General features: G+C 36.2%; 1 protein-coding gene across 4 annotated transcripts in view; it reads left to right on the top strand.

The window, feature by feature from the left end:
* The window catches only part of LOC149122386 (uncharacterized), a 96,771-nt gene extending 84,446 nt beyond the window's left edge, over nt 1-12,325 (top strand). For 2 of the 4 annotated variants that reach the window (XR_016220274.1, XM_089312856.1), the window contains one exon: nt 12,186-12,325. Coding sequence is in view for 2 of the 4 variants with exons in the window: in XM_089312856.1 (XP_089168982.1) it covers nt 12,186-12,217 (32 nt within the window). In the remaining 2 variants the exon portion in view is untranslated. Of the gene's footprint in view, nt 1-1,144; nt 1,281-12,185 lie in introns of those variants that run through there. The other 2 variants (XR_016220275.1, XM_089312858.1) reach the window with 1 other exon arrangement.
* Nucleotides 12,326-13,403: the final 1,078 nt, after the last annotated feature.

Here is a 13,403-nt window from a genome sequence, read left to right as displayed (position 1 = left end):
TCGCAGGGAGCTGGATCAAAAGTGATATGGCTGGAACTTGAACTAGCGCTCCTTTATGGGATGCCTGTGTTGCAACCACTATGCCACAACTCCAACCCCCTCATATAGTTCTTAGTGCCTGTTGTGTACTTGATTCCCAAGGGTGAAAAGGATCTTTGAAGATATTGTAGGAAACAAGGTAAATCTGAATCATTCTAAGGCCCTATTACAAAGCCCATCACAAAGCAGGTAGCAGAGTACAAGATCAATGATGTATGAGGTAGCTAATAAAATATTAAGCTGGTTGAGTTATTTGTCAATGTTTTCATTTCTTTCTTTTTATTTTAAGATTATTTATTTATTTATTTGAGAGGTAGAGTTGCAGACAGTGAGAGGGAGAGACAGAGAGAAAGGTCTTCTGTCCGCTGATTCACTCCCCTAGATGGCTGCAATGGTCAGAGCCGTGCCAACCTGAAGGCAGGAGCCAGGTCTCCCACATGAATGCAGGGGTCCAAACGCTTGGGCCACCTTCTACTGCTTTCCCAGGCCACAGCAGAGAGCTGGATTGGAAGAGGAGCAGCCGGTACTAGAACCGGCACCCATGTGGGATGCTGGTGCCGCAGGCGGAGGATTAACCAATTGCTCCACGGAGCCGTCTCCGGTGTTTGCATTTCTAAAAAATTTATTTTAGAGATAGAGCAAGCTCGAGTCCACTGGTTTACTCTCCAAATGCCCATGAAATCCGGGGCCAGGGACCAAAGCTGGGATATAGGAACTCAATTCAGGTCTCTGATGATGGTGGTAGAAACCCACGTACATGAGCCATCACTGCTAACTCCGAGGGTCTGCATTAGCCAGAAGCCAGAGTCAGAAGTGGACGGAGCCAAGTTCAAACCCTGGTACTACAATGTTAGACACAGGCAACTACTAGGTCAAACACCTGCCACAATTTTTTTTTCTTGGTAATTCATTCTGGTCTTTTTCATTGTAAATATATGTTCATTGTTATACTTAATTTTGGACTAATTATATCTACTCGTCAACTTAGTTGGTGCCCTCCAGATTATATACAGTTCAGACACCACAAAACTTCTGTCCCCTCTATGTCCATTAAGAAAAACAATCAGCAAATGTTATTTAGTTCTATGTTTGTTTCTGTCCTCAGGGCCAGCGCTGTGATGCAGTGGGTTAAGCCATGGCCTGCAGCACCAGCATTCCATATAGGCACCTGCACCTACATGGTAGACCCAGATGAAGCTACTGGCTTCAGCCTGGCCAGCACTGCTGTTGTGGCCATTTGGAGAGTGAATTGGCAGATGGAAGACTTCTTTCTCTATGTCTCTACCTCTGGCTCTTTAACTCTGCCTTTCAAACAAATAAATAAATAAATCTTAAAAAAAGAAAAGCATTTTATTTGAATATCCTTTGGTTTCTATGACAGAAATCACAAGCTGCACTAAGAATTAATTTGTTTTCCAGAAAATTAAAATATATTTAGATATTAACAATCATAAGTATTCATTTTATTTTCACGGAATAAGAAACAGATACTTGAGTGGCTTGGAAAGAAAATTCATATTAGCTTCTCAAGTCTTTCTGCCTAACTCGTGGTATGGCTATTGCTTGGGAGAGAGCTTTCTTGTGGTCATGAAAAATTTTTATGGTTTCATCCATTCTTCTAGCAATGCTTTAAAGAGATTGGTGAAACCAAATGGAAAAGAAGATAAAAAAGAGGGGCTTTAGCTTGTTCCCAACACTACAAGTTTATTAAGTTATAAGCCATGTGCTCTATGCATACTTCCTGTAATCTCTTACTTAACGTTTTGTGACAGGTTTAATACAGCAAAATTAGACATGCTGCCGCAGTCCTTCTGACAGCTACCTGGTTTCCAGACACTAATCCCACTGGCTTCTTGCCCGACACTCATGCACTTGAAAAGAAGGCAAAAGAACATTTCAAGTGAAAACTGGGAGCCTGAAAGTCAGAAGTAGCTGCTCCTAAGGAATCTTTTGACATGAGTCAGCGCTGACTGGCTTAGGAAAGGAATGGAAATGACTATGTACTTGTTACAGGTGTTTAAAAACTGCCTGATACAGAGTAAATTGCCTAAAATGATCCTAAATTAAAATAATGTTGCATGACTTTTTTTTTTTTCATTTCATAGCTGGCTATAGTCCTTGGAATAAATTCAGGTGAAATACTTTAACAATAAATCCATTTCTTTTTCTGTGCATAAACTTGGAAAAATGCATATAGAAGAAACACATGAAGCAATTTTTCCTTGTATTAAAATATATTAATCATTTTGGAGGTTAGACTAGGTAATTAATGGGTATAATTATTCAGAAAAATAAACAGATTTTAAAAAGTTGCTTAATTTTTGGTTCATCATCTAATATTCATACCTTAAAAATATTGTTGAATTCTTAATATCAACACAGTATCACCATTTTATTGTCTGGAAGGAGAAAGTGAATACAGAATAAGGAATATTATTAAGGGACAGGCATTTGACACGGTGGTTCAGTCTCTACTTGGATACCTGCATTTCAAATTGGAGTGCTTAGTTCCAACTCCACCTCTGGAGTTTCCTGCATGGAGAGAGCAAGCGATGGCTCAAGTTCCTGGGTCTTTTGTATATGCATGGCAGACCCTAGTGAAATCCCAAGTTGTTGGCTTCAGCCTGCCCCAATCGTGGCTGTTGTAAACATTTGGGGAGTCAATCAGTGGATGGAAGACCTTTCTCTGTTTTTCTTTCTGCATTTCAAATAAAATTAAAAGCAGCAAATAAAAAAAATTTAAAGAATATTAGAAAACAAGTCAAATTTCAGACAATCAATCCATTTGCAACACTTAAAAATTTTAAGGCCATATTCTTATCAAAGTAATGAAACCAAGGGGAAAATGGAACAGCAGTCTGATAATGATTCCTAATGTTGTCCTTTTTGTTCATTTGTTTGAATCTTTAATCTTTACATTTCAAACTTTCCTGTTCCATGTCATATTGAGTCACATTCTATATCCACATTCTATATCCATATTGTATTTCTGTTCTGTATGTATATTTGCAGTGTAGCTCTGAATAGTGTTTTTTATTATGACTTTTGGTATAGTTTTGTTTTCTTGTGAACCATTTTCATCCACTGATAGATTTTCATGAATCAGGGAAATGATTCAACATGATAAAAGAATCAAATTTAATAAGGTCCATATAATATAAATAAAATAAACAACAAAAATATATTAATTTCAATGGTTGTTAACTATTTAATTACCAGTTAAGAAGGACTTACCTGCACAATTTTGAAACAGAAAGATAATCTTTAGGAATATAATAATTATTAAGACTGAATAGGAGGCCGGCGCCGCGGCTCACTGGGCTAATCCTCTGCCTTGCAGCGCCGGCACACCAGGTTCTAGTCCCGGTTGGGGCGCCAGATTCTGTCCCGGTTGCCCCTCTTCCAGGCCAGCTCTCTGCTGTGGCCCGGGAGTACAGTGGAGGACGGCCCAAGTGCTTGGGCCCTGCACCCCATGGGAGACCAGGATAGGCACCTGGCTCCTGCCTTCGGATCAGGATCAGCACGGTGCGCCAGCTGCAGCGCGCCGGCAGTGGCGGCCATTGGAGGGTGAACCAACGGCAAAGGAAGACCTTTCTCTCTGTCTCTCTCTCTCACTGTCCACTCTGCCTGTCCAAAAAAAAAAAAAGACTGAATAGGCGTTTTCTTGAAATAATATAAATATATCATGCGTATCAGATTACAAATTTAGAAAATCTGTAGAAATTGTTGCTCAATTATGGAAAACTAGGGAGTTTTAAAATAATTATTTGAGAGGAGATTGAGAGACTTATTGGTAGAAAGAGAACTGCTCATTCGCTTCTCAAATATCTGGAACACCAGGGACAGAATTTGGGATCCGGTTACTCAATTCAGGTCTCACAAGGGTGTCAGGAACTCAATTATTTGAGTTTCACTGTTGCCTCCCAGGGTTTGAATTAGGTGGCAGCTAGAATTGTGACCAAGAGCTGGGTATCAATCCAATGCATTCCAATATAGGATGTAGGCATCTTAATTGCAAGATCAAAACCCATGTGAAAAAGTGGGAAATATGATATGTTTGATCTGGATGTAAATTGTTCAATCTCTTTGAAAATAAATTTGTCAGTTACTAGAAAATCTATCAAGTACATGATCTGCCTATCCAGAAATTTCATTGTACTTATACTTATTCCAAATTATGCATGAGTACAAGAAGATGTGCATAAAATGTTTACTGTGATTTTACTGTTGTGAAAAAACAGAAATACTCATTTATTGAAGAAGAGTGAAATGACTATAAATTCAGTGAAAAATTACACAGATAGACTTGTACTCTAGATATTTAAGTTAACAGATTTGAGCTTAAAGTGGTTGTAATTAGTATATTTTTTAAAGCAGGTGGTAAAATTGAAAAATTTTTTTACTAGAGCTTTGGGTTCCATACAATAAAAGTGGCATAAAAAGAAATTTTGGATGACAGAAAAAATTATATGTTGATGGTGTAACAGTAGATTGGGTAGAGCAAATGAGAAGCTTAGTAAACAGAAAGTTAGGTAAGATTAACTTACTTGGGATCAAGCCAGAAAGAAAAAAATGATAAAAAATGTACAAAATGCCATAAAGGATATGCAAGACCAGGTGAAAAATTCTACAGATATAATTGGAGTCCTTGAGAAAGAAAATGATGCAGAACTTTCCAGAACTGGTAAATTTGTGAAGTTACTTATTCAATAAATTCTGTAACAGGAAGCAGAAAATGCACAAAGAACACTATAATTAGGCACATACAGCAAATTGCTACAAACGAAAAGTCTCAAAGTATCCAGGGCAAGCACTGAGGCCAGCTGGTTAAGCCACAAGTTCTTGCTGCTCCACTTCCCTTCCAGGTCTCTGCTACTGACTTGGAAAAGCAGCAGAAGATGGATCAAGTATTTTGGCCCCTATCACCAACAAGGAAACCAAGATGAAGTTCCTGACTCCTGGCTTTGGTGTTATACCCTTGTGGAGAATAAACCAACAGATGGAAGGCTTCTATGGTCCCTTCCTTTCTCTTTGAAACTTTCAAATAAATAAATAAATAATTTTTTTAAAAAATGCAGAGGAGAAAGCATTGCAAAATATAAAATAAATTAAAAAAAGGGAAGGAAACTCTGAACCTTATGTACTGAGCAAATGCCAGGTCTAGCAAGCATAATGCTAGTCCTAGATTACTTATTGATTTAAAAACAACAACAAGAAAAAAAAAAACACAAAAAAATAGTAAAATATAAAAACAAATTAATGTTTTATAGACCCTGGAAAAAAGAATTTTCAGCAAAGTACAAAAATTTAAAGCATTCCTTTCTTTAATTTTGTAAATCTTTACTGTGGATTAGCTCAGAATGTCAGCTCTGTTTTAAGGAAGAGAATTGATAGCTGAGCAAGGAAACGTAATTTGGATTATAAAATTCTTGCTTTAATAAAAATTCCTTAAACAGAAAAAAAATGCAGAGGAAAAAATACTCCCTTCATCAGGTCATAAGTTTGACAATAGATTTTCTTTTTTAACAGAAAAGATTGAAGCCAGAATATAAAGTAATTTTTTTTTTAGGTCTGGAGTTGGAGAGGGAACTGCCTATGATTTTAAATCCAATAAATTAGATATCTCAAAAATTAAAGGAAAAAAGAAACAAAGAAAGGAAGGAGGAAGATTGAGGGGTGGAAGGAAGTATGGTTATCTTCTTAGAATTCTATCTATGAAATATATGAAATCTGTTCTCTTTAGATTCATAAAAACTTTTTTAAAAATTAAAGTGAAATAAAAATGGTTCAGAAAAGACACAAAAACTGAAATATTATATTACAAGTAGGCTCATACTAAAGTAAATACAAAAGGGAAATTTTAGATAAAAAGACAAGGATCAGAGATGGAAGCACAGATATTCAGAAAATGATCTAATGAGCATTGAAAGAAGTAAATACAAGAGTGACCATGAATTCAATATTTCCAGTACATAACCATAATGATAGTTTTTATTTAATTTTATCAGAACTGATAGTTTTATGAAAATAATATAACAAAAGAAAATGGGCCATAAATAGAATGAAAATATTCTAAGTTCTTTGCATTCTCTGGGATATGGTAAACATAATAGATAGTGTAAAAATATTTACCAGAGGAAAACATTTGCAGTTATCCAATAGCAGATAGTAGCTATGTTTATTTGACACAAAATAATTTCAAGTATTAATGGGGTGCAGTTTGAGATTTCAGTACATATACACTATGTGTAATGGGCAAACCAGAGTCATTGGCATGTCACATTTACCATTTCCTTGTATCATGGACATTAAAAATCATGTCTACTAGCTATTGTTGCCAACCATAGTTACCCTTCTGTGCTACAGAACATGAAAAATTATTCCTCCTATCCAACTACTCCCCTATCTCCATTATTCCTACTCTCTCCTTCTCTCCCTCTACATACACTATATCCATCTTAGCTTCTTGTAACCACTAACTGTTTTCTACTTCTCTGAGATCAACTTCTTTGCTTCTATACATAAGCAACAAACATGTGGGATTTATCTTTCTTTACCTGACTTATTTCACTTAACATAATATCCTCTCACTCTATGTTACTGCAAATAATGGAATTTCATTCCATTTATGACTGAATAATATGTCATTTTGTATATATATATATATATATATATATCACACTTTCTTTATCCATTCATTTGTTGAAGGGCACCTAGTTGATTACATATTTTAGTCATTGTCAATAGTGCTGCAATAAACATGGGAGTGTTGATGTGTCTTTGAAATACTGATTTCATTTTTGCTGGATGTATACCAAATAGTGAGATTGCTTAATTATATAGTAGTTATAACTCCATATTGTTTTCCATGATGGTTATATTCATTTACATTCCCACAACAATGTATAAAGGTTTTCATTTCTCCACATCCTCATTAGAATGAATTTTTTGCCTTTTTAAAAAAGATTTATTTATTGAGGCCGGCACTATGGCACAGCAGATTAAGCGATAGAAAGATTTATTTATTGAAGCTGGCACTGTGGCATAGCAAGTTAAGCTGTGGCCTGTAGTGCCAGCATCTTATGTAGGTGCAAGTTCAAGTCCCGTCTGCTCCACTTGCAATCCAGCTCCATGCTAATTGCTTGGGAAAAGCAGAAGAAGATGGTCCAACTCCCTGGGCCCCTGCCACTCATGGAGGAGACATGGAAGACACTCCTGGCTCCTGACTTTAGTCTGTCCCAGCCCCAACCCTTGTAGCCATTTGGGGAATTAACAGTGGATAAAATATCTCTTTCTTTCTCTCCTTCTGTCTGTAACTCTTTCTTTCAAATAAATAAGTAAATCTTTAAAAAAAGGTCTTTGATCCATTTTGAGATGTTTTTTCTAGATGGTGAGAGATAAGGTTCTAGTTTCATTCTGCATTTGGATATCCAGTCTTCCCAGCACCATTTATTGAAGAAACTATGCTTTCTCCAACATTTGCTCTTGGTGTCTCGAGAAAAAGTAGTTTTTTAAAAAAATTCTACTTATTTATTTGAGAGGTAGAGTTACAGACAAGAGAGAAACAGAGTTCTTCCATCTGCTGGTTCACTCTCCCAAATGGCCGCAATGGCTGGAGATGGGCCAATCCAAAGCCAGAAGCTAGGAGCTTCTTCCGGATCTCCCATGTGGGTGCAGGGACCCACACACTTGGGCCATCATCCACTGTTTTTTCAGGCTCATTAGCAGAAACCTGAATCAAAAGAGGAGCAACCAGGACAAAAACCAGTGCCTGTATTGGGTGCTCATGCCTGAGGCAGAGGCTTAGCCTACTACATCACAGTGCCAGCCTTGATAAAGTAGATTTTCAAACAAATTGTACTACTAGAGATAAAGTGGGAGGGATAAAATATTGAATCACCAGTAGGATGCACCAATTTATAAATAGGAATACACTCAGTGGAATTTTAACATATAAGTCATAAACATAGAAAACTAAAAGAAAAATAGACAAATCCACCGAAATTGTAGGGGATTTTAACACAATGAGATTAACATATACATGAGGAATCTTTATAAAGTTCATGGAAATTATATATCTTCATGAATTTTTGAACCAAAATGAACTTACTCTTTATTTACTTTTTTACTTTTTTTATTTTTTTGACTTTTATTTAATGAATATAATTTCCAAAAGTACAGCTTATGGATTACAATGGCTTCCCCCCCCCTCCATAACTTCCCTTCCACCTGCAACCCTCCCATCTCCCGCTCCCTCTCCCATTCCATTCACATTGATTCATTTTCAATTATCTTTATATACAGAAGATCAGTTTAGTATATATTAAGTAAAGATTTCAACAGTTTGCACCCACACAGAAACACAAAATGAAAAATACTGTTTGAGTACTAGTTATAGCATTAAATCACATTGGACAACACATTAAGGACAGAGATCCTACATGAGGAGTTAGTGCACAGTGACTCCTGTTGTTGTGAACTTACTTTTTAATTCTATTTTCCAGAAACTTTTGGAAGCTCTCTCATATTGTTAAATGATATGTGGTACATCTACTTTTATAGTGACAGAAGGGAAGGATGAATTTTTCACTAAATGGTGCTTTTGTTATCAAAAGAAGGAAAATAAATCTTGACTCCTACTTTGGACCACACACACACAAACAATTCTAAGTTGATTGTAGGCCTGAATGTGCTACGTGAAGGGACAAACCTTTTGAAAACTTAATAGTGGAATAATTTCATGACTTTATGGAAAGCCAACAGAAAAAGAAAATTTTAATCATAAAAGGAAACTTCATTCTCTTTTGTGTTATGTTCAGTTTATAATTTATTTTTAATCACAAGAGTGTTTATAATTACCATAAAATACAAAAGTAGGTTTAAAAAAACCTGAAGTTTTATTTATTGTTTACCCGTAAAATTCTGATCTAGCAAGTTCCTTCCAACCTCAATTCTTTTATTAGAAACATTTTTGACAAAATATAACCCTCTGTGTGCAAATAAGTGCAGAATTTTAAGCTCTCATTTGAAATAAACATAGGCCATCATTTGCATATGATATGCTTAGATGGAGGAAATGATACTTCTGAAATTCAGACTGGATGCTTTTCCTGTGGATGGGTAATCAAGAATAGGAATGAGGAATAAGAATAATTGCAGTCCACTTACTCTGTTGTTACTTTCTGTTGGCAGAAAGCCAAATGCAATAATCTCAAGGTTATAATCATTTAGTGTGCCAGCTTCTGTATTTGAGAGAAAGTCAAAACTTAACAAATAAAACCAGTAATGTTATCATCACAGATCTTTGATGAATGCTTCAGTGGTCCAGGGTCTTCCTGTTTTCCTCAAGCAATAATCTCTTTTCTCTATCTTTTTTTAGAAGATTTATTTATTTACTTGAAAGTCAGAGTTACACAGAGAGGGAAGGAGAGACAGAGAGAGAAAGGTCTTCTATCTGCTGGTTCACTCCCCATTAGGTTGCAACAGCCAGAGCTGTGCCAATCCAAAGCCAGGAGCCAGGAGCTTCCTCTGGGTCTTCCCACGTGGGTGCAGAGGCCCAAGGACTTGAATCATCTTCCACTGCTTTCCCTGGCCACAGCAGAGAGCTGTATCAGAAAAGGGGCAGCTAGGACTAGAACCAGCACCTATAGGGATGCTGGCACTGCAGGTGGCGTTTTACCCACTATACCACATGGCCAGCCCCTATAATCTCTTCTCTATATTGTAAACTTCAACAGAACTTCTGTCTTGATTGATTCCTTCCTCAGACAACTCCCTTGTAAATCTTAAACTTTGTGTTGTTTTTTTTTTTTACTTGACTGTGAGCTAGTCAAGGCAAGGACTATCCCTTGTTATTCATTTTCATCCTAATACTTAGCATTATATATGGAACCTGGTAATGGTTGGATGACTAAATCCAGTCCTTAAGAAATAAATAGGTTAGAGAGATTTTTGCATCCGATTATAAATAATCTTGAGCAACACGTAAGAGTAAAATGAATAAATCACTACTGGACGGAATGTTAAGCAGCTGTTCATACACTCACTTCTTCCTTCAACAAACATACTTAGAATTTTATATGTAAAAGGACTGTCAAGAAGACAGGCATTAGGCGAGAGTTGGATTGATTGCCTCTAAATAGCCATTCTTAAATGTGACTAGACTACCTTGCACACATGAGTCTTTAAATAAGCCAGAATTCCTGTGGGTGTATTACATGAAAGCATTTTAGTTTAATTTTCAGTGTAGACTCAAGTTTGAATTTTTGTTTTCTATGTACAAGTCATGTTCAGGTACATTATTGCAACTACCCAGATAGATTCTTCACACCAGACTTCTTACCACATACTATTGTTTTCTATTTTTAAAGTTTACTGTTTTATTTCATTTACCTTACTCATTTTATCATCAAAATTTGGAAAGAACAAGTATATTTATAAGTGACAATAATGAAATGATTACTTTGTTTAGAAGATGTGTGCCTGTGTGCATGTGTTGATAGTTGTTTTCTTTCAGTTCCCCAAGTCTTCATGATAATGTCTTACATAATTTCCATAATTCATATGTAGTAACGGACTTTAAAGTAAATCTGAAGTGATACATTAGGAACTTGGCATAATTCTTTGACATGGGTTAAACTTTCAGTTGGTCATCCCAAAACTAAACTCTGGATTATTTTAAAAAGATTATTTATTTGAAAGGAAGACTTACAGAGGGAGAGACACAAAGAGAGATCTTCCATTCAGTGGTTCACTCCCCAGATGGTTGCAACAGCCAGGGCTAGGCCAGGCTAAAGCCAGGAGCCAGGAGCTTCTTCTGAGTCTCGCATGTGGGTAGCAGGGCCCAAGCACTTAGGTCATCTTCTGCTTCTTGTCCCAGGCATTAGTAGGGAGCTATATCAGAAGTGGAGCAGCCAGGACTCAAACTGTTGCCCATTTATGGAAGGCAGTGGCTTTACTTGCTATGCCATAATGCTGCCCCTAATCTTGGACTATTTTTACACTGAACTTTTCTTTTTTTAAGCTTAGATTCAATTCACCAAAAATCCTTAAGAAATGCAACAGTTCATCTTAAAGACTTAAGGAAGAACTTGCAGTTAATTCATTCATTTCATTAGGTTCAGCAAAGAGTTATTAAGAGATTATTTCAGTAGAATTTCAATAAGTCCACGTGGTAGAGGGAAGAACATAATAAGGAACAGTAGAAAACCACTGGGAATATTTAAGGGAAACCCATCATCTGATTTGTCTCTAAGTATTGGGTGTTGTAGAGATCATTGGCTGGGAAGGCTTGGTTTTATCATTGTTTTGATTTAGATAATAGTTTAGATGCCCCCCAAAGGCTCACATATTAGTGACCTGGTCCTCAAAGTATTATGTTAATAGCTAATGGATTAAGGGTGGAGACTTGATATAATTATGATATCTGGAGGTAGGCACAGTAGGAGGTCTTTGGGTCATTGTAAGATGCCATTTTATCATGAGAAGGTTGATTATAGAGCTGAGTTGAACCTGACTGCTTGCTCTGTTTCCCGCCTTCCCTTTCTCTCTCTTTCTCTCTCTCTCTCTCTAGCTCACCATTTAATCCTTCCGCTATACATGTTCTGCCATTACCAGTCTCCATCAGATGCCAGACTAATACAGCTAGCTGATCTTAGATTGTGTAAACAAAAATAAACCTTCTTTTCTAAGATTCTCCTCTCAGCTATTTTAATTAAAGTAAAAAATGAACTAATATATAATTTAGTTAAAGAAAAATGAACTAATATATAATTGCTTTGGATACAATTTATAATAATTTTTCTCATTTTTTAAGCAACTTAAAACTATTGAAGGTTATTACACAGAGGGGTGACACCCTTGGAAACATTGTTCTAAAAATTAATCTACAATAGTCTTAAAGTGGTTGGGCTTGTAGAATACTGAGATCTATAAGAGACAATTATTATCAACTCAATAGATTTTATGCATGTCCTATTGGATTTCTGCCGAACTAAATTTCTGATAAGCCAAGGTAATATGCTTCTTAAAACAGAAATATTGGGATGGGCATTTAGTCCAGCAGCTAAGATGCCCACATCCCATATTGGAGCTCCTAGGTTCAATGCTCAACTCTAGTTCCTAATTCCTGCTTCTTGTTTATGCAGACCTTGGAGGACGGTTGTGGTGGCTCAACTAATTGAGTTTCTGCTACCCAGATGGAAGACTTGGATTAAGTCCCCACTTCCCAGGGTCAGCCAGTTCCAGACCCAGGCATTGTGTGTGTTTGAGGATTGATACAGCACATGGTACTTCTTCTCTTTCTCTCCCTCTCCCCTTTTGTCTATTCTTAATATGTCACTCTCTGCTCAAATAAATAAAAACGAGAAATATTTCAGATTAATATTAATTTCATGTTTACTTAGCTCCTATTATGATCACATACATCATCTCATGAAATCATTGTGAGATTTTGCTGGTGAGAAAACTGAGAATTGGGAAAGTAATTTATTCAAGATCATAGAGGCAATAAACCATAAAAAAATTGAATTCTTAGGAAGCAGAAGAGAAAATTTAATTACAGCATCTTATCCAGGGACAAAAATCCAGAGTAGATATACTGGGAAGACTAGAAGTAGGGGAAGACTGTAAATTATGAAGCTACTGCAATCATTTGTATTTATTAAGAGCAGGCATGAATTAATATATATCTTCTTGTCTGCTTTGAGTACTAAACTAAACTCTCCGATTTTGTTGGTAGTAAAGAGCTATAACAACAAATTCCACATGCTCCTAACCAGTTTGTTTTCTGGGTTTTGTTGCTGTTGCTGTTGTATATCTGCTTGTTGATTTTGTGGTAAAGCAAGAAGAATGGCCATAAAGAATCCATTATCTAAGTTGCTGACTAAGGCCTATTGTTTGTTTTAAATAGCTGTTAGCCAGGAATATAGTGATGTCCCCTCCTCCATTTTAGAATATGCAGAAATGCACATTTGTTATTTGTCCCTAATGTATAAATGCTTTCTCTTATAGTCAGACTTTTAAAATAGTTTTCATGGATTAAAAAAAATTAAACCCGGTGAAATACTAGGAAGTAGGATCTTCCCGCCCTGTTGAGAAATTTCATGTTACACTGCAGGAAGTAAGTATGTATCAATTAAATTTTTTTTATTTAAAAACAGCAGAATGGATTCTGAATTAATTGCCTTTATAAATCAAGAGGTAATGCCTAAGCAATTCGCTATATATTGTGTAGGTGAATTTTTTTTCACCAATGCTTATTACAAGTTTTGATAAACTTAAACCTACACATTTTTCTTACCTTGGGTTAAATTACACTTCTGCTTTGCTTTCAACAGGCACGCTTATTTATAAATCAGAGCTAA

This window comes from Oryctolagus cuniculus, chromosome 14 (assembly GCF_051225735.1).
Source record: "Oryctolagus cuniculus isolate XC-2025 breed Fujian yellow rabbit chromosome 14, ASM5122573v1, whole genome shotgun sequence".
Classification (NCBI taxonomy): domain Eukaryota; kingdom Metazoa; phylum Chordata; class Mammalia; order Lagomorpha; family Leporidae; genus Oryctolagus; species Oryctolagus cuniculus.
Note: the sequence above shows the minus strand (reverse complement) of the source record. Positions and strands in the feature narration are given on the sequence as shown.